The 26,389-nt window shown below is 40.0% G+C and overlaps 4 protein-coding genes across 4 annotated transcripts; 3 read left to right on the top strand and 1 right to left on the bottom strand.

Annotated features, from left to right (window-relative positions):
- Positions 1-1,231: 1,231 nt before the first annotated feature.
- LOC134445118 (C-X-C motif chemokine 11-6-like) lies at positions 1,232-2,331 on the top strand. The gene is made up of 4 exons (XM_063194203.1): positions 1,232-1,355; positions 1,565-1,688; positions 1,804-1,893; positions 2,031-2,331. Exons 1-4 carry the CDS (start codon positions 1,295-1,297, stop codon positions 2,050-2,052), a joined length of 297 nt encoding a protein of 98 aa, XP_063050273.1. The 5' UTR covers positions 1,232-1,294; the 3' UTR covers positions 2,053-2,331.
- Positions 2,332-4,112: 1,781 nt separating this feature from the next.
- Positions 4,113-5,206, bottom strand: LOC134445482 (C-X-C motif chemokine 11-6-like). The gene is made up of 4 exons (XM_063194544.1): positions 5,076-5,206; positions 4,736-4,859; positions 4,531-4,620; positions 4,113-4,393 (listed from the first exon to the last, which is right to left on the bottom strand). Exons 1-4 carry the CDS (start codon positions 5,134-5,136, stop codon positions 4,372-4,374), a joined length of 297 nt encoding a protein of 98 aa, XP_063050614.1. The 5' UTR covers positions 5,137-5,206; the 3' UTR covers positions 4,113-4,371.
- A 6,297-nt stretch (positions 5,207-11,503) lies between these two features.
- On the top strand, positions 11,504-12,595 carry LOC134445478 (C-X-C motif chemokine 11-6-like). Its single transcript, XM_063194542.1, has 4 exons — positions 11,504-11,632; positions 11,851-11,974; positions 12,090-12,179; positions 12,312-12,595. The coding sequence occupies exons 1-4, from the start codon at positions 11,572-11,574 to the stop codon at positions 12,331-12,333; spliced, it is 297 nt and encodes a 98-aa protein (XP_063050612.1). The 5' UTR covers positions 11,504-11,571; the 3' UTR covers positions 12,334-12,595.
- Positions 12,596-19,107: 6,512 nt separating this feature from the next.
- LOC134445479 (C-X-C motif chemokine 11-6-like) lies at positions 19,108-19,985 on the top strand. The gene is made up of 4 exons (XM_063194543.1): positions 19,108-19,223; positions 19,450-19,573; positions 19,679-19,762; positions 19,895-19,985. The coding sequence occupies exons 1-4, from the start codon at positions 19,163-19,165 to the stop codon at positions 19,914-19,916; spliced, it is 291 nt and encodes a 96-aa protein (XP_063050613.1). The 5' UTR covers positions 19,108-19,162; the 3' UTR covers positions 19,917-19,985.
- The last annotated feature ends 6,404 nt before the right edge of the window (positions 19,986-26,389 follow it).

Here is a 26,389-nt window from a genome sequence, read left to right as displayed (position 1 = left end):
TATCCATTACAATTTTGGTGACAGTAAGGTTATAACACACAGTAGGCTCTGCGCTAAGGGGTCAATCTATGAAAGTCAAGAAGTCACATCTCCTGAGACCTGTAGGCCAAACAGATGGCTTGACTATTGTTTTCTGAAGCCTACGTTTTCCATCTCTACTTTCACTAGGCTGAGGTATAAAAAGTCAAATTTGTCATGTCAGCATTGTGACACCCTTTCATGTTCATACTTTTACAGAAGTAAATTTGATGCCGTGTTGTGCTGCATTGGAACACATCATTGTCTTGGATGAGCTTCTACAGAATTAGGAGCAGGATCTGAAACTGTTCCTGAATCCTCAAGCTGTTTCACTTTCATTGCCATTGCCATACGCTTTTCCTTTAAAACCGACATTTCCTACCCAAAGAAATGAAGAAGTTACTTTACTGGCCAATTTCAGGTGGACTTGCTTGTAGAGGAGCAATACTGAAAGGACAGCCATTGAAATAAAATAAATTAACAACATATACCTATACTATTTCAGAATCAGTTTCAAGTTTCACAAGCAGTGTCAAATCATGTTCAAAAGCATGTGTTCACAAGAGTTGTTCTATCACAATTCACATCCTTCACAAAATAGATTATGAAAGTGTTTAAAGTAAACACAGAATCAACATCTAAAATCTATTCGGATGTGGTGAAATATTTTGGTCTTTTGCAGGGCCATTGACAGCTCTGGCCGGGCCCAGGACAAAGTCGTATGAAGGGCCCACCAACCCAATACATACAATGTAATGAGGAACCAATTCTGGACCCCCTCTCTCCCTAGGCCCGGGACAACTATCCCCTTTGTCCCCCTCTGTCGGCACCCCTGGTCTTTTGCAAGCACCATATGCCGTACTTAATTTCAATCGTAGTGACATGATAACCTCCGTGTGTGTGCACAGTCATGTAGACCTACATAACTAGGTGAATGATGGGTTGTAATTTGGGTTGTGAACATTTGGTTGCAGGCATCACTTCCCAAATCCACTCAACAACATTTGATGAGACAAAGATGTCACACGAGGAAGTGAAATTCATCAGGAAATTTAGTTTAAAAAAATTGGTCAAAAAAAGTGAAAGTTGAAGTGCCATTGATGCTGTGATGCAGGAGGAGAAGGAAGTAAGTGTGGCAATCGAAGGGGAAGGCCCTGCTGGACTGAATAAATACAGGCACGTTGGCCACAGTCTGACAGCATCACAGCATCACCTCCACAGCTGAAGCAGCAGGCAGCTAGACATAACAGCAGGCAGATCTTCATCCATCTCCACCATGAAGTCAGCAGCAGCTCTCATCGCTCTTCTGGTCGTCCTGCTGGTCGGAGAAACAATAGGTGAGGAGCTCTCTCTCTCTCTCTCTCTCTCTCTCTCTCTCTCTCTCTCTCTCTCTCTCTCTCTCTCTCTCTCTCTCTCTCTCTCTCTCTCTCTCCCTCTCTCTCTCTCTCTGGTGTGTGTGTGATCATTTCAATGCTGCAGAAGAACTTTTATTAGCTAAAGTCCTGTTGTCTTGTCCTTCACCAACAAGATTGTTGTTTGTTTCCAGGTCAAAGGGGCAGTCTGGGAAGGTGCAAGTGTCAGGATGAGGGGGTCCAGTTCATTCGCCCAAAACTCATCGAGAGCCTGGAGGTGATTCCCTCCTCCTCGTCATGTGACAAAGTGGAGATCATGTAAGTAGCTCACAGCACTCTTCTCTGTGTTGATAATTACATTTATTTGTGTAGTGAGTTTTATGATGGTGCGTGTGTCTCATGTTCACACCTGTCTCTTCACACACGCCTTCAGTGTCACTTTGAAGAATGGGGATGGAAAGAAGTGCCTGAACCCAGAAAGCCCATTTGCTCAGAATTACGTCAAGAGATCCATTAAAAAGAGGTACGCTGAACACTCTGGTATTTGCAGAAGATTTACACAATGTTTCTGCTTGGAAGTTGATTTCATACACTAATATGAACGTGTTTTAATTTGTGATGTGAAGTGATTATAATTATTCTTCATTATTACCATTTCAGGAGTGTGGAGACCAAGCCCTGAGATGGTCAACTCAGAACTCACCTCATGTTGTCATGGCATCATCAGAGCAACAAACTATGTCTGAAATGGAAAAGGCAGCTATGAATTAAATTATTTTAGTAGTAAATACTATTAACAGTACTACTGTATAGGCCAATTTGTAAGCTATTTTTAAAGTTAAATTTGTCTGAAATTGGTATACCATTTATGAATTGTAATATACTGTAGGCTATGTGTATGTCCAATGCCTTTATTACTGTTGGGATTGTTATTGAAAGTTTGGGAAAAAAAAGTTTTTGTATGGTTTGGTATATCTTGATTATTTGTATCATATTAAACTTTTAACGTGAATCTGTCCTCCTGTTATGTCTTTGATGGTTTATATTCACATTCTTGCGGTCTCACACAGAAACTCTGAAGGTGCTTGTCAAGGTGCCTGTCTAAAAATCTCACCGTCTTTTAAAAAGTTTTCTTATAGGCTATTGCGCACAGCTTTCACATAATGCAGTGGAGGGGCTGGACATCATGTGCCAACTGCACGTTTTGCCATTTAGGTTCTGTAGTTGGAGTGAACATGTGACTTTCAAATAGTCTATGAAAACGAAATCTAAGTCCTGTAGGTTAGCCTCATAATAGCCCTTGTTATTGTATTCGTTGTTACCAGAATGGCAATGACAAAATTGTAATGTCGTAGTAGCGTACTATGGTAGTGAAGTATTTTCAGTGACTATTACAGAGTTACACTGGTGGAAGGACGGGCATTATGAGGCTACGTGATTTTAAAGTATGTTGTAGGCTACATCCCATCAGTACAGGGGCAGTTCTAATTTCAACAGGAAGCTGGTTACAGCATTTGACAGAATAATGGCTAAATGCCATTTCACCCTCTCTGGATTGTAGGCCTACCCTGGGCCTGGGCAACAGAATAGAGTTGAGGACCTGGCATCTTTTAGGATGATTTTGCTCTAGCATAGGCCTATATCTGCAAAATAAATTATAGACAATAAGAAGAGTTTTCAACTCACTTCTAAACCTCACAGGGGGCTAGTGCAATGACCTAAGCACTGGGGTGGTATGATTTTCTTTGTTTGGTTAGAATTCTACCTGCAGCATTTTGAATTAGTTGCACCTTGTCTGAATGACTTTTGGGGAAGGCCTATAAGTAAAGTATTGCAATACTTCGCAATTGAGTGTGGATTCGTTTATCAAGATCTTGTTTAGATACAAAACATTTAATTGAAACTGAGATCACTATCATCACACCAAGGTTTTTGACACTTAACTTAATTGTGAGATTTGGAATTCTATAGTTCTGCAGTATTGGGAGTGGGATATTAAACTTTTGCTTTCATGTGTTGCTCTTTAAATCATAACTTTTTCCTTCGAACAGTCATTTCAGTCATATTTGTACATCAGTAAAATATTGTAAGTAGGGGCATTTAAGTGACAATCATCTTACTTTAACATATGCTTTATTACCATCATCATCATCATCATCATCATCATCATCATCATCATCATCATCATCATCATCATCATCATCATCCATAGCAAAAGCAATGACTAAAACAGCATCAGCAGCACGCAGACAACCTCATCAACACATTACAACTGGGTAAAATAACATTCAAACGTCACGTTGCATTACACTTCCCTGACGCCTTAAGTAACATTACAACTTTGTCATTGCCATTTTGCTAACAATGAATACATAACGAGGGCCATGTGTTATCAGGTTAACCTAAAGGATTTAAGAGGTTTATATTTAGTTTTCTTATACTATTTGAAAGTCTCATGTTCACTCCAACTACAGAACTTAAATGGCAAAAAGTGCAGTTGGCACATGATGCCCAGCCCCTCCACTGCATGTGAAAGCTGTATGTGATAGGCCTACCTATTGTTGCATGACTGACTATAAGAAAACATTTTTAAGACAGTGTAGATTTTCAGACAGGCACCTTGACAGACACATTCAGAGCAGCTGTGTGAGACAAGAATGTGAATATAAACCATGAAAGACACAACAGGGCAGATTCACATTAAAAGTTTAATAGAAAAATAATCAAAATATTCCAAACCATACAAAAACCTTTTTTTCCACAAACTTTCAAAAACAATCTCAACAGTAACAAGGGCATTGGATACATAGTACATTACAATTCACAAATGGTATACCATTTTGAGACAACTTTAACTTAATAAATAGAATATACTGTAGTACTGTTAATAGCCTATTTACTACTAAAATAATTTAATTCATAGCTGCCTTTTCCATTTCAGACATAGTTTGTTGCTCTGATGATGCCATGACAACATGAGGTGAGTTCTGAGTTGACCATCTCAGGGCTTGGTCTCCACACTCCTGAAATGGTAATAATGAAGAATAATTATAATCACTTCACATCACAAATTAAAACACATTCATATTAGTGTATGAAATCAACTTCCGAGCAGAAACATTGTGTAAATCTTCTGCAAATACCAGAGTGTTCAGCGTACCTCTTTTTAATGGATCTCTTGACGTAATTCTGAGCAAATGGGCTTTCTGGGTTCAGGCACTTCTTTCCATCCCCATTCTTCAAAGTGACACTGAAGGCGTGTGTGAAGAGACAGGTGTGAACATGAGACATAAGCACCATCATAAAACTCAGTACACAAATAAATGTAATTATCAACACAGAGAAGAGTGCTGTGAGCTACTTACATGATCTCCACTTTGTCACATGACGAGGAGGAGGGAATCACCTCCAGGCTCTCGATGAGTTTTGGGCGAATGAACTGGACCCCCCCATCCTGACACTTGCACCTTCCCCGACTGATCCCTTGACCTGGAAACAAACAACACTCTTGTTGGTGGAGGACAAGACAACATGACTTTAAGAAAAGCTCTTTAGCATTGAAATGATCACACACACACACACACCAGAGAGAGAGAGAGAGAGAGAGAGAGAGAGAGAGAGAGAGAGAGAGAGAGAGAGAGAGAGAGAGAGAGAGAGAGAGAGAGAGAGAGAGAGAGAGAGAGAGAGAGAGAGAGAGCTCCTCACCTATTGCGTCTCCGACCAGCAGGACGACCAGAAGAGCAATGAGAGCTGCTGCTGCCTTCATGGTGGAGATGGATGAAGATCTGCCTGCTGCTATGTCTAGCTGCCTGCTGCTTCAGCTGTGGAGGTGATGCTGTGATGCTGTGATGTTGTCAGACTGTGGCCAATGTGCCTGTATTTATTCAGTCCAGCAGGGGCTTCCCCCTTCGATTGACACACTTACTTCCTTCTCCTCCTGCATCACTGCATCACTGGCACTTCAACTTTCACATGTCATTTCCTGATAAATTTCACTTTCCTGTGTGATTTATTTGCTAAATCACATCTCATCAAATGTTGTTGAGTGGATCCGGGAATCACAGCAATTCGCTTCCAAATGAACAGGTCTACTGTGCACACATAACAAGTTTAACATATCACTATCAAGTACGGCATATGGTGCTTGCAAAAGACAAATATTTCACCACAACTGAATAGATTTTAGGTGTTGATTGTGTGTTTAGACACTTTCATAATCTATTTTGTGAAGGATTTGAACTGTGATAGAACAACTCTCGTGAACACTTTAAGGGGCTCCAGGATTAAAAGTTTAATTACTCCCGGTCCCGACTCAGCCGATGCTTATAGGCCTACGAGTCATTAGTAAGCGAACGATGGCTCTCGAGGCCATTTCCACGGTCTGCTTTCAGAAAACCCCACATGCAACTTTTGACAGCGCAGTCCAAAGGAGTGATGTTGGAAAAATGTTTCATCTGAAAAATCGCTTTGAAAAAACGTATTCAGATTTCTATCAACTACTGGCATTCTGTGATGAAAAACAGTCTCACAGTGAGTTTATTTCAACAGAACTATTTTCATTAGCCTACTGTGTAGATTTTGAGACAGGCATGTCACGGGCACCGCGCACACGATGTCATACCTTGTGCCCCTTTAATGCTTTTTAACATGTTTTGAAACTGATATGTGAAACTTGAAACTGATTCTGAAAGATAAATGTTGTTAACTTCTATTTCCATGGCTGTCCTTTCAGTATTGCTCCTTCACAAAGAGGTTCATCTGAAATTGACCTGTTAAGTAACTTCTTCATTTCTTTGGAAATGTCGGTTTTAAAGGAAATGTGTACTGTAGGTCAGTGGCAATGAAAGTAAAACTGATAGAGGATTTCGGAAGTTTCAGATCCTGCTCCTAATTCTGTGGAGGTTCATCCAGGACCATGATGTTTTCCAATGCAGCACAACATAGTGCCAATTTTGTAAAAGTATGAACACGAAAGGACGTCACAATGCTGACATGACAAATGTGACTTTTCATACAGCAAAGGAGTAATTCCATGTGCTTCTGTTTTATATCTGGTGCATCAAAGACAGATCATTTTAACTGGAGAGAAGACACCAGACTATCGTTGATGGACTCTGATGAAGATGGTATAGCCATCAAAACATTAGTCCATATCCTGTGCACTTGACTACAAGAGGAAAAGAATCTCATCTGTGCTGCCCCGGTGTCTTTTCTCCAGTGACTTTTTATACCTCAGCCATAGTGAATGGATGGAAAATAGGTTTCAGAAAAAAATAGCCCTGCCAACTTGGGCCTATACAGGTCTCAAGAGATCTGACTTTTTGACTTTCATAGTCTACTAGACATGGTAAAAGGAATCAACTGCTTACTGCGAGGTCAGTGACAGGAGCAGAAAGAATGAGTGTTGATGTGGAGCGGAACTGTTATGAGCATGGGTGTAGCAGACAGGTTGGGGAAGATACAAATAGGAGTGCCTTACTTACTAAGAAAGTCTAGGTGGCGTTAAAGCAAAATAACTCCTTTAGGAGCCAAAATATATGTTGTATTACATGTTTCTTTGAAAATCAATGTTATTATACAACAGGAATGGAAGATAGAAACTCACTGCTTACTAAAAATCCAAATCAGATGGAGGATGAGAACTCTTTTGTAGTTTGGGGAGATGGGCTTTAGATCAGAGGGTTGCAGGTTCGAATCCCACCTTTCTGCTTCCTGTTTCACTCAATAGCTGAGGTGGCATTGAGCAAGGCTCTCACACGGCTCCTGGGACTGTAACAAATACCCTGCACTTAAAATAATGGTAAATTACTTTGGATTAAGGTCCTGTGTCATGTCGTAGTAGTTTACTATGGTAGTGAAGTACAAAGCGGATTCCAAAAAAGTTGGGACACTTTGTAATTTGTGAATAAAATCAAAATGCTGGCATTTTCAAAACATTCAATATGTTAACAAGGTAGAACATTATGCACAGACAACATATCAGTTGTTAAAGTCAAGCAGAATTATTGTTTTGAGGTAATTATGTGATCATTTAAAATTTCACCCTTGCAACAAATCCCAAAAAAGTTGGGACAGGGCCAATAAAATGCTTTTTATGTTGGATAAGACTAAACACAACACAAGCGATGAGACTGAACAGTTAGATACTTTGACTGATGGCATAATTTTATTCAAAAAATTGATATTTTGATGTGCGAGACATGATTTCAGCAGCTCAACTGATAGGTGTGTTTTTCAACTTGTTTACCTTTTTGTTATGCTTAATATGTGGCATATCCTGACTGCAAGAAAACAATTTTGTGACCTGATTACTCTAATGATGGACCACACTGTTGGAACATAGTAGAGATTGAAATTTGCCACCTTTATGGGGCAATATCTAAAGGCGGTGCTCCAAAATATAATGCCTTGGTAGCTATGTTTGCTGTTTGTAGTCTGTATGTATCAGTCAACATTCATTTTAATGCTCTACATGAGTAAGAAGACCCTAACCAAGTCACCTCTGCACCCCCTTACCATCATATATGCTGTCTTTCAGACTGACCACTAAATCAAGCTGAAGTATTAATTTTCTATATAACCTGGAGGGTGCAAACTTTTCAAAATGGATTAAATATTTACCATTCTGTAATCAGAGGACAGTTTCACATGTCTCCTAGGTACATAGAATGAGCTTTTCCGCAGGCAACACTGTTTAATGTCTGCATCATGTGCATTAATCAAGTGTTGTGTTTATGGTCATTTTTTCGAGAGCTGTCATTGTTGGAGTCTCATAGTTTGCTTATTGACCACGAGTATGTCATGATCTCATAACTCGTGCAATGATTACACAGAACTCTATATTACGGAAGTAGGCCTTATATGCCTGCAATTTTGATAATTCAATCTTTCTGTGTAATAGATAAGTAATTAGTCCCTCAAAATCTTCGCCGCTGAGTGCCATAGCCTCTATGTGATGGTATTTTATTTGTGCATTCATGTTGGCAGTCAATATAGTTCCTTTTAAAATATTCTTCCATGTGTAATTTTTAGAATTATCCAACTATTACAACATGTTTTGGCCCTGTCCCAACTTTTTTGAGATTTGTTGCATGGGCCAAATTTCAAATGATCACATAATTACCTCAAAACAATAATTCTGCTCAACTTTAACAACTGATATGTTGTCTGTACATAATACTCCACCTTATTAACATATTAGATGTTTTAAAAGTGCCAGCATTTTGATTTTATTCACAAAATACAAAGTGTCCCAACTTTTTTGGAATCCGCTTTGTATTTCAGTGACTACAGAGTTCCACTGGTGGAACGGCGGACATCATGAGGCTACATCCCATCAGTACAGTATTATCATCATTTTGACTGGTGTTGGCCAAATGGGTCCAAATAACAATCTCTTTATTGTAATTGCAATAAAAAAAACTTCACCTGTGAAAGTATACATGAAACATCTGTTTTTCATTCATTCTTCAACATGCCACTGTTGGGGCAGTTCTAATGTCAATGGGAAGCTGGTTACAGCATTTGACAGCATAATGGCTGAATGTCATTTCACCTTCTCTGGATTGTAGGCCTACATGGGCAAAAGCAACAGAGTAGATTTGAGGACCTAAGGCGTCTTTTAGGATGATATTGTTCTGACTATATATCTGCCGAATGTTTATAGACAAGAAGAAACTCGACTCATTCCTAAACCTCACAGGGAGCTAGTGCAATGACCTAAGCACTGGGGTGGTATGATTTTCTTTGGTTAGAATTCTATCTGCAGCATTTTGAATTAGTTGCACCTGTCTGAGTGACTTTGGGGAAGACCTATGAGTGAAGTATTGCAATTGTCAACTGTACAAGAAATAAGAGTGTGGATTAGTTCATCAAGATCTTGTTTAGATACAAAACATTTCATCGAAACTGAGATCACTATGATCACAACAAGGTTTTGACACGTAACTTAATTTTGAGATTTGGAGATCTAGTAGTTCTGCAGTTTTGGGAGTGGGATATGAACCTTTTCCTTTCATGTGTTGCTATTTAAATCATGACTTTTCCTCCGACATGTGATTTCCACAGAAATGAACTAATTCTGCTGCATCTACTCTGGCTTTTGGCCATTTCCAGGTCAATTGTCATTGTCAGACTCCTCATGCCCGACTCCTCATAAAGGTGAACATACTGGAACTTAGAAACACATTGCCAAAGGAAAAGAATGCAAAGAGTAGGCCTAGAGCATATTGAACATTGATAAGCACTAAATAGGTAAAATCGGTAAAATATTGTGAGTGAGTGGCGTTGAAGTGACAATCATCTTACTTTAACATATGCTTCATCATCATCATCATCATCATCATCATCATCATCATCATCATCATCATCATCATCATCATCATCATCATCATCATCATCATCATCATCCATAGCAAAAGCAATGACTAAAACAGCATCAGCAGCATGCAGACAACCTCATCAACACATTACAACTGGGTAAAATCACATTCAAACATCATGTTGCATTACACTTAACTGACGCCTTTATCCAATTACTTAATTATTTTAAGTACAGGGTATTTCTAACAGTCCTAGGAGCCATGTGAGAACCTTGCTCAATGCCACCTCAGCTATTGAGTGAAACAGGAAGCAGAAAGGTGGGATTCAAACCTGCAACCCTCTGATCTAAAGCCCATCTCCCCAAACTACAAAAGAGTTCTCATCCTCCATCTGATTTGGAGTTTTAGTAAGCAGTGAGTTTCTATCTTCCATTCCTGTTGTATAATAACATTGATTTTCAAAGAAACGTGTAATACAACATTCATTTTGGCTCCTAAAGGAGTTACTGTATTTTGCTGCAATGCCACCTACACTTTCTTAGTAAGTAAGGCACTCCTATTTGTATCTACCCCAACCTGTCTGCTACACCCATGCTCATAACAATTCCTCTCCACATCAACACTCATTCTTTCTGCTCCTGTCACTGACCATGCAGTAAGCATGTTGATGCCTTTTACCATGTCTAGTAGTCTATGAAAGTCAAAGTCAGATCTCTTGAGACCTGTATAGGCCCAAGTTGGCAGGGCTATTATTTTCTGAAACCTATTTTCCATCCATTCACTATGGCTGAGGTACAAAAAAGTCACTGGAGAAAAGACACCAGGGCAGCCCAGATGAGATTCTTTTCCTCTTGTAGTCAAGTGCACAGGATATGGACTAATGTTTTGATGGCTATACCATCTTCATCAGAGTCCATCAACGATAGTCTGGTGTCTTCTCTCCAGTTAAAATTATCTGTCTTTGATGCACCAGATATAAAACAGAAGCACATGGAATTACTCCTTTGCTGTATGAAAAGTCACATTTGTCATGTCAGCATTGTGACATCCTTTCGTGTTCATACTTTTACAAAATTGGCACTATGTTGTGCTGCATTGGAAAACATCATGGTCCTGGATGAGCTTCCACAGAATTAGGAGCAGGCTCTGAAACTGTTCCAGAATCCTCTATCAGTTTTACGTTCATTGCCACTGACCTACAGTACACGTTTCCTTTAAAACCGACATTTCCAAAGAAATGAAAAAGTTACTTAACAGGTCAATTTCAGATGAACCTCTTTGTGAAGGAGCAATACTGAAAGGACAGCCATGGAAATAGAAATTAACAACATTTATCTTCCGGGAGTAATTAAACTTTTAATCCTACCTGGAGCCCCTTAAAGTGTTCACAAAAGTTGTTCTATCACAGTTCAAATCCCCCACTAAATAGATTATGAAAGCGTCTAAACACACAATCAACACCTAAAATCTATTCAGTTGTGGTGAAATATTTGTCTTTTGCAAGCACCATATGCCGTACTTGATAGCGATATGTTAAACTTGTTATGTGTGCACAGTAGACCTGTTCAATTTGAAGCGAATTGCTGTGATTCCCGGATCCACTCAACAACATTTGATGAGATGTGATTCAGCAAATAAATCACACAAGAAAGTTAGATTTATCAGAAAATGACTTGTGAAAGTTGAAGTGAAATTGATGCTGTGATGCAGGAGGAGAAGGAAGTAAGTGTGTCAATCGAAGGGGAAGCCCCTGCTGGACTGAATAAATACAGGCACATTGGCCACAGTCTGACAACATCACAGCATCACAGCATCACCTCCACAGCTGAAGCAGCAGGCAGCTAGACATAGCAGCAGGCAGATCTTCATCCATCTCCACCATGAAGGCAGCAGCAGCTCTCATTGCTCTTCTGGTCGTCCTGCTGGTCGGAGACGCAATAGGTGAGGAGCACTCTCTCTCTCTCTCTCTCTCTCTCTCTCTCTCTCTCTCTCTCTCTCTCTCTCTCTCTCTCTCTCTCTCTCTCTCTCTCTCTCTCTCTCTCTCTCTCTCTCTCTCTCTCTCTCTCTGATGTGTGTGTGTGATAATTTCAATGCTGAAGAACTTTTCTTAAAGTCATGTTGTCTTGTCCTCCACCAACAAGAGTGTTGTTTGTCTCCAGGTCAAGGGATCAGTCGGGGCAGGTGCAAGTGTCAGGATGGGGGGGTAAAGTTAATTCGCCCAAAACTCATCGAGAGCCTGGAGGTGATTCCCTCCTCCTCGTCATGTGACAAAGTGGAGATCATGTAAGTAGCTCACAGCACTCTTCTCTGTGTTGATAATTACATTTATTTGTGTAGTGAGTTTTATGATGGTGCGTGTGTCTCATGTTCACACCTGTCTCTTCACACACGCCTTCAGTGTCACTTTGAAGAATGGGGATGGAAAGAAGTGCCTGAACCCAGAAAGCCCATTTGCTCAGAATTACATCAAGAGATCCATTAAAAAGAGGTACGCTGAACACTCTAGTATTTGCAGAAGATTTACACAATGTTTCTGCTCGGAAGTTGATTTCATACACTAATATGAACGCGTTTTAAGTTGTGATATGAGGATAATTATTCTTCATTATTACCATTTCAGGAGTGTGGAGACCAAGCCCTGAGATGGTCAACTCAGAACTCACCTCATGTTGTCATGGCATCATCAGAGCAACAAATTATGTCTGAAATGGAAAAGGCAGCTATGAATTAAATTATTTTAGTTGTAAATAGCCTATTAACAGTACTATATTCTATTTATTACGTTAAAGTTGTCTCAAAATGGTATACCATTTGTGAATTGTAATATACTGTAGGCCTATGTGCATGTCCAATGCCCTTGTTACTGTTGAGATTTTTATTGAAAGTTTATGGGAAAAAAGTGTTTGTATGGTTTGGAATATTTTGATTATTTTTATATTAAACTTTTAATGTGAATCTGTCCTGTTGTGTCTTTCATGGTGTACATTCACATTCTTGTCTCACACAGCAGCTCTGACGGTGCCTGTCAAGGTGCCTGTCTGAAAATCTACACTGTCTTAAAAATGTTTTCTTATAGCTAGTCATATATTTCTTTCTCATGTTCCACTTACTACCATAATGGTAATAGGAGCCATTATATATCGGGAGATACCTCAATGACGGTGGGTACAACGTCATTTTTCATGTAGGCCTGCCAATACCTACAATAAGTGCAGAATATAAAGAATCAATCTTTCTTGATAAATGGCTTTCTGTATCAGTGCATGATGGCTACACAATCTACAGACAGCCTACCTATGTCCTTAGATCCTACCCCTCACTCGTGCAAGTAAATGAAGCTTGTGAAGCATCTAATGCTGAGTCGGTGGTGGTGTGGGAGGGCCCCAGATGAAATTTTGCTTAGGGCCCCATAAAGGCTTGTGCCGACCGACCCTACCTATTACATACAGCTTTCACATAGTGCAGTGGAGGGGCTGGGCATCATGTGCCAAGTGCACTTTTTGCCATTTAGGTTCTGTAGTTTGAGTGAACATGAGACTTTCAAATAGTATAAGAAAACAAAATCTAAAACTCTTAAATCCTTTAGGTTAACCTGATAATACATGGCCCTTGTTATGTATTCATTGTTTGCAAAATGGCAATGACAAAGTTGTAATGTCTTCCTTAAGGTCCTGTGTCATGTCGTAGTAGTGTACTATGGTAGTGAAGTATTTCAGTGACTACAGAGTTCCACTGGTGGAACGGCGGGCGTTATGAGGCTACATGATTTTAAACTAGAGGCTACATCCCATCAGTACAGTATTATCATCATTTTGACTGGTGTAGGCCAAATGGGTCCAAATAACAATCTCTTTATTGTAATTGCAATAACTTCACTTGTGAAAGTATACATGAAACATCTGTTTTTCATTTATTCTTCAACATGCCACTGTTGGGGCAGTTCTAATGTCAACGGGAAGCTGGGTCCAGCATTTGACAGCACAATGGCTAAATAAATGTCATTTCACCCTCTCTGGATTGTAGGCCTACATGGGCACAAGCAACATATATTTGAGGACCTAAGGTGTCTTTTAGGTATTGTTGATATTGTTCTGACTAGACATTATATCTAGGATCAAAAAATGAGAATAAATTCTCTGACTAAGGCACTCCAAATTAAAATGTCTTTATTAATATGACAGGTCCTACATGGACATATTAAAAACAAGGCCCACGCGTAGCGGCATGAGTGCTAGAGGGCACTCATGCCGCTACGCGTGGGCCTTGTTTTTAATATGTCCATGTAGGACCTGTATGCCGGTATATTAATAAAGACATTTTAATTTGGAGTGCCTTAGTCAGAGAATTTATTCTCATTTTTTGATCCTGGAAGTACTATACCTTGGACTAAAGAGCACCCAAACCCAAGAAGCCAACAAACTATCTGGATAAGAGCATGCCATACTCCACAAACTATACAGTATATCTGCCAAATGTTTGACAAGAAGAAGACTCGACTCATTCATAAACCTTACAGGGAGCTAGTGCAATGACCTAAGCACTGGGGTGGTATGATTTTCTTTGGTTAGAATTCTACCTGCAGCATTTTGAATTAGTTGCACCTGTCTGAGTGACTTTTGGGGAAGGTATATAGGCTAAGTCAAGTAATGCAATTGTCAACTCTACAGGAAATCAGAGCGGGGATTAGTTTATCAAGATCTTATTTAGATACAAGACATTTCATTAACTATGTGATATGCCAAAAAAGTTTATGTATTATTATGTTTTTGACGTGAACATTGAAACTGAGATCATTATTATCACACCAAGGTCTTTGACACGTGATTTAATTTTGTGATTTGGAATTAGTTCTTCAGTATTGGGAGTGGGACACGAAATTTTTCCTTTCATGTGTTGCTCTGTAAATGAACTTTTTCCGCTGAGTGCTCATTTCCCTTTCTACAGAACAAACCTATTCTGCTGTATCTAATACCTCTGCCTTTTGGCCATGTCCAGGTCAATTGTCATTGTCAGACTCCTCATGCCCAACTAAATGTGAACATGCTGGAACTTAGGAACACATTGCCACAGGAAAAGAAAGCAAGAGTAGGCCTACAGCTTATTGCTGAACAGTGATAAGCACTAAATAATGCTCTCAAACACACACACACACACACACACACACAGACACACACACACGCACGCACGCACGCACGCACGCACGCACGCACGCACACACACACACACACAAACACACACACACACACACACAGACAGACAGACACACACACTTCTTCACCACTAAGGCCAGCTGCACATTGGCTCCGACAGCACTGCGGCGCACTTTCGCTTCCGACATAATTTGGACCCCCAAACCCAATTTCACACGAACATAGCATTGAAAGTCAATGGGCGGCGCCGACAAAATAGAACTTGTCTCTAATTGCTATCCGACATCGGCAAATGTCCGCGGACATCGGCGCCAGTGTGCGGGGTTCTATTGAAAACAATGGAATCAAACTTTTGCGGAGCAGTGCGCAGCACTTTGTCTGAGCCTATGTGCGGAAGCCCTAACTTTGTACATCGGTAAAATATTGTGAGTAAGGGCATTGAAGTGACAATCCTCTTATTTTAAGCTTCATCGTCATCATCATCATCATCATAATCATCATCATCATCATCATCATCGTCATCATCATCATCCATAGCAAAAGCAATGACTAAAACAGCATCAGCAGCATGCAGACAACCTCATTAACACGTGAGCGATTAGCACATTAGCAACTGCTAAATAACATTCAAACATCACGTTGCATTACACTTAGCTGACGCCTTAATCCAAAGTAACTTATTAATTAATTATTTTAAGAGCAGGGTAGGCCTATTTGTTACAGTCCCAGGAGCAGTGTGAGATTAGGCGCCTTGCTCAAGGCCACCTCAGCTACTCAGTGAAACAGGAAGTGGAAAGGTGGGATTCGAACCTGCAACACTCTGATCTAAAGCCCATCTCCTTAACCACTGGGCCATACCCAAACTACAGAAGAGTTCTCATCCTCCATCTGATTTGGATATCTAGTAAGCACAGAGTTTCTATCTTCCATTCCATGTTGTTAATTGTTGTATAATAACATTGATTTTCAAAGAAACTTGTAATGCAACATTTATTTTGGGTCCAAAAGGAGTTATTTTGCTTTAACGCCACCTGGACTCCTATTTGTATCTACCCCAACCTGTCTGCTACACCCATGCTCATAACAGTTCCTCTCCACATCAACACTCATTCTTTCTGCTCCTGTCACTGACCATGCAGTAAGCATGTTGATGCCTTTTACCATGTCTAGTAGTCTATGAAAGTCAAAAAGTCAGATGTCCTGAGACCTGTATAGGCCCAACACATAACAGGACTATTATTTTCTGAAGCCCAAGTTTTCCATCTCTACCTTCACCAGGCAGAGGTATAAAAAGTCACTGGAGAGAAGACGCCTGAGCAGCACAGATGAGATTCTTTTCCTCTTTTAATCAAGTGCACAGCATATAGGGACTAACGTTTGGATGGATACCATCTTCATCAGAGTCCATCAAAGATAGTTTGGTGCTTCTCTGTCTTTGATGCACCATGCAGATGAAAAAACAGAATCACATGGAACTACCCCTTTGCTGTATAAAAAGTCACATTTGTCATGTCAGCATTGTGACGTCTTTTCACGTTTGTACTTTTACAGAACTACATGCACAGTGTTGTGATGCACTGGAAAACCTGGTCCTGGATGAGCTTCTACAGAATAAGGAGCAGGATCTGAAACTGTTCCTGAATCCTCAAGCTGTTCCACTTTCATTGCCATTGACATACACTTTTCCTTTAAAACCGACATTTCCTACCCAAAGAAATGAAGAAGTTACTTTACAGATCAATTTCAGGCGAACCTCTTTGTAGGGGAGCAATACTGAAAGGACAGCCATGGAAATAGAATAAATTAACAACATATAGGGCCTACTGTATCTTTCAGAATCCATTTCAAGTTTCACATAAAAAGTATGAAGTGTTCACAATAATTGTTCTATCACTATTCACATCATTCACAAAATAGATTATGAAAGTGTCTAAACACACAATCAACACCTAAAATCTATTCGGATGTGGTGAAATTTTGCAAGCACCATATGCCTACTTAATTATATCCCCGAAACGCGGAGCGTCGGGGACGTAATGGTTCTGCGTGCGCCGCGTCCGCCGCCGCGTCCGCCGCCGCGTCCGCCGCCGCGTCCGCCGCCGCGTCCGCGTCCGCCTCCGCCTCCGCCACCGCTGCCGCGTAAGGTCTTTCGTGTTAACGCGATAACTTTTGAACGGATGTTTGGATTTGTCCCAGATTTTTTGGGTGAATGCTCTAGGGCAGGTTCATGAACTGATTCAAGATGGCTGAATTCAAGATGGCCGAATTTTTGTTTGGCCCATAACTTCTGACCGGGTGGATGGATTTGTCCCAGATTTGGTGTGTTAATGCTCTAGGGTAGGTTCATGAACTGATTAGATTTTGGAGGCCAACACTTTCAAGATGGCTGAATTCAAGATGGCCGAATTTTTGTTTGGCCCATAACTTCTGACTGGGTGGATGGATTTCTCCCAGATTTGGTGTGCTAATGCTCTAGGGTAGGTTCATGAACTTATTCGAGTTTGGAGGCCAACACTTTCAAGATGGCTGAATTCAAGATGGCCGAATTTTTGTTTGGCTCATAACTTCTGACCAGTCTGATGGATTTGTCCCAGATTTGGTGTGTTAATGCTCTAGGGTAGGTTCATGAACTGATTTGAGTTTGGAGGTCAACACTTTCAGAATGGCAGAATTTTTATTTGGCACATACTTTCTGACTGGGTGGATTGATTTCCCCGGTAACACCTTATTTTAATGGTTCACCATTTCAGTGAATCTACCATATTAGGTACAGTGTAACAATATTTAATACCATGTAATACTAGTGTAATACCAGTGTAACAATATGCAATACCAGGTACAGTGTAATAACCAGTGTACAATATTTAATACCATGTAATACTAGTGTAATACCAGTGTAACAATATGCAATACCATGTAATACCACTTACACAAAAATACATGATGTAGTACAAAATTGGTACATGGTGTTACACTGGTATTACATGGTATTAAATATTGTTACAATGGTTATTACACTGTACCTAATGTGGTATATTCACTGTAATAGTGAACCATTAAAACAGTGTTACCATTTGCCCCATTTTTTGCTTCATTTTCACAATAGTCATTTGGTTTTAAGCCTATGCACTTCATTGATCTATGTATAGATATTAAATATATTTCTTTAATATTTTGTATTTATCATATATGTTTATGAAAAGGTGGACGGGAGTGGTAGGAATGATGGGGGACTGGAAGCGTTGCGTTTCGGGGATATACCTTAAGCAGTCGAAGGCGACTGCACAGGCAGTCTAGTTTCAATTGTAGTGACATGTTAACCTTCTTCTGTGTGCATAGTAGACCTGTTCAAAAAAACCTTTTTTTGTAATTTGGAAGCGAATTGCTGTGATTCTTGCTGTGAAATGACCAGATATAAAATTATTTTGATGATAGGAAGGCCTAGCCTGGTCCTGACCATCCCATAATACTACCATTTCATTTCGTATTTATGGTCTGGCATTTGTTTGCTCTGAAGCGATTGTAGGGAGCAGGAAGTTTGCACTCAGTTATGGTTTGAAATTATTGGACACCTCTCACCCAATCGCTGGCAGTTACTCAACAACAACATAGCGCAGACCAATGGCTCTGGCGCAGATATGTACGTCATTGTCACGAGCGTCCTCCCCCTTTCGCCCCCACGTGGGGGGCGTATTCGATTATTGGCTGTTTTCTGGGGGGGGCGTTGCGATCAAAATTCTACTGCTCCAGGCACTCCACAGAGAAGCACGGCCAGACTACAGTAGTGGAGCCAATCCTTTGGCGGAAGTACGTAGGATGGCTCGCGAGGCTAAGGAAGGCCTGCCTCATGAGCCATGAAAATGTAATGTTTATTTTTAGCAAAAACACTTGACATTTGGCTCCATTTTGCCTCAATGGGAATGGGGATCACCACAATTCACATCAAATGTTTTTTGGACAGGTCTAGTACACAGTCGTATACATAAGGGTGAGTGATGGGTTGCAATTTGGTTTATGAGCATTTGGTTGCAGGTGTCACTTCCCAAATCCCCTCAACAACATTTGATGAAACTTGATTTAGCCAAGTCATAGCACAAGAAAGTGAAATTTATCAGGAAATGACTTGTAATGTGAAAGTGCCGGTGATGCAGTGATGGAGGAGGAGAAGGAAGTAAGTGTGTCAATCGAAGGGGAAGCCCCTGCTGGACTGAATAAATACAGGCACGTTGGCCACAGTCTGACAGCATCACAGCATCACCTCCACAGCTGAAGCAGCAGGCAGCTAGACATAACAGCAGGCAGATCTTCATCCATCTCCACCATGAAGTCAGCAGCAGCTCTCATCGCTCTTCTGGTCGTCCTGCTGGTCGGAGACGCAATAGGTGAGGAGGCTTTGGATACAGGACCCTTTGAAGGTCTCTCTCTCTCTCTCTCTCTCTCTCTCTCTCTCTCTCTCTCTCTCTCTCTCTCTCTCTCTCTCTCTCTCTCTCTCTCTCTCTCTCTGTGTCTCTCTCTCTGGTGTGTGTGATAATTTCAATGCTGTAGAATAGCTTTTATTAAAGTCATGTTGTCTTGTCCTTCACCAACAAGAGTGTTGTTTGTTTCCAGGTCAAAGGGGCAGTCGGGGAAGGTGCAAGTGTCAGGATGAGGGGGTCCAGTTCATTCGCCCAAAACTCATCGAGAGCCTGGAGGTGATTCCCTCCTCCTCGTCTTGTGACAAAGTGGAGATAATGTAAGAAGCTCACAGCACTCTTCTCTGTGTTAATAATAACATTTATTTGTGTAGTGAGTTTGATAATGGTGCATGTGTCATGTTCACACCTGTCTATGTCCTCAGTGTCACTATGAAGAACGGCAATAAGAAGTGTCTGAACCCAGAGAGCCCATTTGCTCAGAATTACATCAAATCCATCGAAAAGAGGTACATTAAACGCTGAACACTTTCGCAGAAGATATACATAATGTTTATACTCTGCAGTTGACTTCATACACTAATATGAATGTGTTTAAAATCGCGATGTGATGATCGTTGTTTTCTTCTTTTCCATTTCAGGAGTGTGGAGATCAAGCCCTGAGATGGTCATCTCACCACAAAGTCATGACATCGTCAAAGCAACTATTTGAAAATGGCAGCTATTAAATTATCTAAGTACTATTAAATAGTAATATGATATATTATTAATAATATATTATTGTTGTTACCAGTATTATATTAATATGTTCAGTGAAAAATGTTTGTAATGTCTGTGTAATGTCCATGTACGTATGTCCAATGACCATGGTATGGCCGGCCCGAGATTGTTAAAAATAACTTGTGTACTACTTTTTTGTATAATTTCTTATATTTCTTCATATTGCATGTCAATTCATGTCCTGTCATGTCATTTATGGCATACAGGCTACACACATTATTAAATAAAATCTTCATAACTGTTTAGCCGTGGGGTTGATCTCCTTTCCTCAAGAGTCAATTGTGCTGCACTTTATTAATATTTTTTTTAATCTATAGATAGGCCTACCTCATTTCAGTATGACGTAGTAAGATGTCAAAATGATGGCTCACAATCTTCTTTCTCCAAATAGTGAACTTCACAGATCTTCGACTGTAGCTCGGGATATATGACAAGTACTTTCTAACAATTCTCAACAATCACCCACACTCATAAGACTAATTTGTTATATAATCTCAGCACCCTGGGGGGATAAAATCAGTACTGTGCATTTGCAAAATGAATTGCAAGTAGGCTATCTTCTGTGGCATTTCAGTGTCCATGTCGTTGATAATTAAATTATCAGCGGATTAACATGAGGATCAGTTGTGGCGTAGCTTGGGCAAAATCCCTGGTGCTGAACAAAAAAGTAAATCTGAGGAAGGCGGCAAGGTTGGAACATCAACATGCCTTTGAATGAATAGAAAGAAAGAATAAAAATAAAAAGGACTATGCAAACCTTTTAACATGTCAGACCTACCCAGGCGCCGTCTTCATAATGAGCAACACCTTCTAGAGGTGTGTCGTTCACGAACGAGCCGGTTCTTTTGAACGGCTCCCTGAAGTGAACGATGGGAACCGGATCACAGCTGGGGGAGCCACTCGACTGTTATTTCGTTCATTTTTCATTCATTTTAAGCACGTGACCTCGACCAAAGTAATCCAATTTGGGGAAAAAACACAATTGTTGGCCTTAAAGAGTGGCAAAAACGGTCTTTAGGAGCAGGAGAATAATCAGTTGTTGTTTGAACAAAATCACCTTGAGGTGGAGTCAAAATATTACACTCTAAACACTGAATAAATAATTTAAAAAGAGCCAAAAGAGCCAGTTTTTTGAACGGCTCTTTGAAAGGAACGAGCCACTAAGATCCGGATCCCGTCAAAGAGCCATAAATCCCATCTTTAACCCTCCTGTTATCCTTGGGGTCTATTTGACCCCTTTCAATGTTTAACACCTGAAAAATACATGAAGTACATATTTCTTCTGCCTCATCTTTGATGACTTTTCCTAAATAGATGGGATGAATGTGAAAAAAGTGAAATTTCAGCAAAAATGTTTTCCCCAAGTGCTGTACACATTTAGGTTACATCCGTGTTCCTTGGGGTCAATTTGACCCCAATTGTTTCAAGTGTATAAAACATAAATGGAACATTCATATTTTGCAAATAAATATTAAAAATCTGCTTAGATAATGTGAAATACATGAAAATAAGCTATTCAGGCATGTTTCTTCTGAACATTTCGCTTTTGTTTGGCCCCTGATAACTAAAAATGCTAATGATATGGGGGAGGCCTAAAAGTAATTCACTGCAAAATTTTGGACATTGGTGGCTAATACAGCATTGACATTTTGACAAAATACACCAACTGAACCTTGTTGTACCAAAAGCACCATCATGGCACCCACCACAGCAACACCCCCCCCCCCATTCCTGTACCCTGGGAGCTACTTTTGCACCCTCTCACCACACACAAACACTACAGTATAAGAAGGGTCACATATAGTCAGCATTGCTGTGCATGCTGTTCTGTGCCCAGTATACATAATTATAAGTGATGGTATATTTGAAGAGAAGCTTTATGATTATGATCCAAATATTGAAATGGGCTGTTCTGATGGTGACAAGCCATTGTACTTGGAGACGATCTCAAGGTTGTTTGCTATGTTGAGAGACATAATAGTGCTATTCTTCTCCTCATTTCAGTATTGTGTTCCAAATTGACATCTTTGTCTGCAACATTGGTTATAAACTGGTGCTACCTGACATAGAGAAGGCAGGAACAGCAACAGCCGTAACTTTTGTGAAGGACATACACATTGAGATCCATACCACAAGTTCTCCAGTGGGCATACATAGTGAATAGAAGTAAACATACAAGTTGCTGTTCCTTCAAACATTACCCCACAACCATGAACATGTAATATGTCTACAAGGAGCACATGGCAACCTTTTTTCCCTTATGTGCACACTAATTCAAGTGTAGAAACAATGTAGAAAACAATGATTTTCTATGTTGTTCCCGAAACTCTTGGTTGGCAATGTATCCATGTTCTTACCTAACTATTATACTTGTGCTATAAATACACATTCAAACATTCAAAAAAATGAATGTTGGACTTAAAAAACCTTCTGAGTGTTTGGAAATATGTCTATTTCTTTTAGGATCAAATTGACCGATATGGTAATAGATAGATAATATCCTTGATAATTAAATTTGTTTTTTCTTTTCAAATGTTATAAGTTATAGAAATTCATATTTAGGGAGTATATGGAGCCAATAAAATTGAAATAATATGTGTCCATCTGTTTTTAGACCAATTAATGACATTTTATTGCTATTTTTTCAAATTTTCGCCTAGTCATGGATTAAGTTTTTTTGGTGTGTGGGCTATGTGTGGGGGTGCTAGGATATATTGAAAGGACTTTTTATGTTACCAATAGAGCAATAATACATATCTGAGACATAAACATGTGCCAAAGTGTTGTTTCATACTGATTTTGTAGACATTTAAGTGGTTGGGGTCAAATTGACCCCAAGGATCACGGATGTTCCAAAATTTGAGGGTAACAGGAGGGCTAACACCTTCGTCTCTGCTACTACTCAGGCAAAGAGCTTGTTCAGGTACAATCTGAGCGCCGCCGGGCTGGGGAACTCACTCGGAGCATCTCCAATGGTCCTGGGTAGAGGCATGGTCAAGGCGTGGTTTAAGCAGAGAGGTTCTATTGGGGATAAAGAAAATGTTTGGTTTAAACTTTGGCTCCACCTTTTCTGCCCTTGACCAGTAACAAACCAAGGGAGGTGGGTCAACCATGCCGTTTGAGAACATTAGTTTTTAATTTAGTTTTTAATTTAATTAGAAGAGATTTGAAAGTCACTATAATCTAGGTCAGACCTTAGAGACTTGGAACACAAATATATGCATGTGTAACGGATGCCAATTAAATTTGTAGAGTTCGGCGGCAGAATATTCAAATGAAACTCAATCAAATTTGTATTTATACCACAATGTCGCTAACCTGGTTCTCACGCAGATGGATATTCATCCCCGTGCGAGCTCACGGAGTGTAATGAAGATGCACGAAGCACTAAGGGTCTAAGTGCTTTCAAATACAAGGCAGTACACATACAGTACTGTACACACACACACACAGACACAGACACACACACACAGACACACACACACACACACACACACACACACACACACACACACACACACAGTAACAATAGTCCTAAATTAGATTTGTTCGTAAGTGATTGTATACATGGTACAATGTTGTAGCCTGGGCGAAGGCGACTGTTGACTCTGTCAAGACTCCGTCAAACAGTCTGGCGAAAGCCAAGAGGTATCCGTCTCCGTGGAGGGTGGGATATGGTCTGATCTTCTGCCATTTAAATTCATTGGAGTTTCGAATTTAAATTGAAAACTATATTGTGCTTTATTAGCATGACTATTACGATATAGCTTTGCAAAAGCATACAAATAACAAAGCAAATGTGTGAATATAGTGTAGTTACCATAACCAATCAGTAACAGACCATCTCCTACAAATCCTCTTCATTCTGCACCTGTGCACTCGCGGCCACAACCCCACTGTCTGTCCCAACCTGAGATCGAGCTGTCTGGCAGTGGTTCCCCATCTCCGGGCCGAAACATGAGCGCGAGCTTAGGCTATGCTGTTAGTTTTAAATAAGTCAGTGATTTTAGCACATTTTGTTGCTTCCTCTAAGTTTCTGCTTTCTCTTTTTCTTGCGCTTGTCATAGCCACTCTTTTCTTTCTCCATTTTGCGTCCTCTCTGTCGTCTAGTTTTAACAGCATAGCCAGTCAACTACATTTGAGGTGAAGATGAGTTTTATCAAAAGAGAGTCTGAAGGGAGGGGCGGGCCTTCGAGAACCAAAGCATTTCATTGGACTAGCACAATGTGCATCGAGAGAAGCATCCAATGGGCTCCGATGTGTCTTTTTTTTTACCGTCGAAGACAAGAAAAGAAAATATATATTTTATTATTATTATTTCTGGCCCTCGAGCGTCTCGGGCCCACCGGGATTTGCCCGGTACGCCAGATGGCCAGTCCAGCCCTGCTGGGAGGCTTTTGCCAGACTAGGTGCGGAGCCAAATTCTTTAGGTGGAGTACATAGGATGGCGTCGCCTGGCTAACAATGTAAACAACGTAACAATGCAACCTCCCTTGACCTAGACCTTTATCTCAGTGGCGTTGTACCTGTGAATGTGTACCATGAACTGGAGCTGACTGGAGGGTTGCTTGTTCAAACCCTGCGTGGCAGACTGCACAGGATGATCAATTACGACATGTTAGTACAATCCTGGGCCGGATGGGAGTGAGGTTTATAGGGGTGAGTGTAATGGATGCCAACTAGCAGAGTTTGACAGAATTTTATAGTAAACCTCCTGAAGCATCATATAGATGTGGTAGCACTGAGCTATTGACCTGCCCTTTAGCTCAATGGTATTGTGGTGGACTCTGCAGAATGTCTTCGATTATACAGTACATGTTGTTACAGACCTGGCCAAGGCCAAAATAAAAAAAAGGATTGTGAAAGGATGGACTGTAAGACAAAACAGTAGGCTATATGCATTACAGTTTTTCTTGATTGCTTTGACACAGTTGTCACTCCAAAAAGCACATTTTCATACCAGTTCACGCAACGGGCTAACCAGTTAAACCGATTCTCCAAACACAACATCTTTGTTTGCAAAAGGCTATACGTTTCCAAAATATTTAACACGTGCAATAAAAACAAACTCTGTCTTCAGTCCAATACACAATGCATGGCAGTGTATAAACACTCCCAGTCAGTCATTACACAATGGTCGTAAAAATCCAAAACACGGCTATCATGTTGACACAATTTGCCATTATTTAACACTGTTTTCAATTACATAACTTTCAAGCCAGTTCCATTGTTGTTTCTTTTACTTAGCCACTGACTCTACTTGATCAGGATCTACTGACTGAGAGATAGCTAGCCCAGTAAATGCTTTGCATAAAGATTTGAGTTGTGTGTCTTTTCTCATGTAAAATTGTCAGTAGGCTAGGTAGTGGGTCCGTGTAACAATAATGTCTTATTGCAAAGAATTGGATTGAAAATGTAGTAGATGTAGTTTTTGTTTTGTTTTTGTTTGTTTGTTTGTTGTCTTTTTTTTACAACTGTAATCGAAAATGTACTAATGGCTGATAACGGTATTACAGAAAATATGTGAAGTAAAATATGATGTTGCAGTACGAGAATGCACTTACAACAAATTTGCAAAAGAACTCCATGCCAAGAACAAACAAGAAGACACTGTGTATAAAGACTGATTGCTAAATTAAGATTTTTGAGAAGGAGTGTCAAATAGGTGCTCTGGTGTGTTCACACAACTGACGGTAGTTTCTAAAAGTCAGGAGTAGATTTTTCTGTATGGTTATCAGAGCTTAAACAATGAAATGTGCACTACTTACAGTATTTGCCTACTGCTTGAACACTATAGGCTGATGCTTAGACCAAAATAGCATATTGTTAAGTTGTTGGTAACATAACTTAAACACAGTGGGTCCGTACCTTAAACAAAAGTTCTGCTTAACACTGTAGCAGCAATTCAGCAACACACATTTTGCTTTATGCTACACACTTGCTCATGTCACTGCACACTTTTTCCTTCATAAGACACTCCATTAAAAAATGAACACTCATCATATAATTGGGAAACCACATCTGTTAAAAAACAAAACACACTGGATGTATGACAAGATTTAGGCACCGACAATAAAACACATGCTTTCAAAATTAACCACTATTCTGCCAGTTACAAAGTTGCATTCTTTATATTACATTGCACTTATTTTGCATTAATTTGTTTTACTTTGATTGCTTCTTTGCTAAATTCACACCTTCCTACACTCAAAAAAAAAAAATAGCACAATGTTACTAAAGAGTAGAATATGGAGTATGGCATTGACTGACTCACGTAGCCTACTGTAAAACCTAGCCTGATGCCAGGAGTAGCCTGTTGTCTTCATCATCACAGGTATGAACATGATAGTTTGTAG

The sequence above is a fragment of the Engraulis encrasicolus genome, chromosome 3 (genome assembly GCF_034702125.1).
Source record: "Engraulis encrasicolus isolate BLACKSEA-1 chromosome 3, IST_EnEncr_1.0, whole genome shotgun sequence".
NCBI lineage: Eukaryota > Metazoa > Chordata > Actinopteri > Clupeiformes > Engraulidae > Engraulis > Engraulis encrasicolus.
Note: the sequence above shows the minus strand (reverse complement) of the source record. Positions and strands in the feature narration are given on the sequence as shown.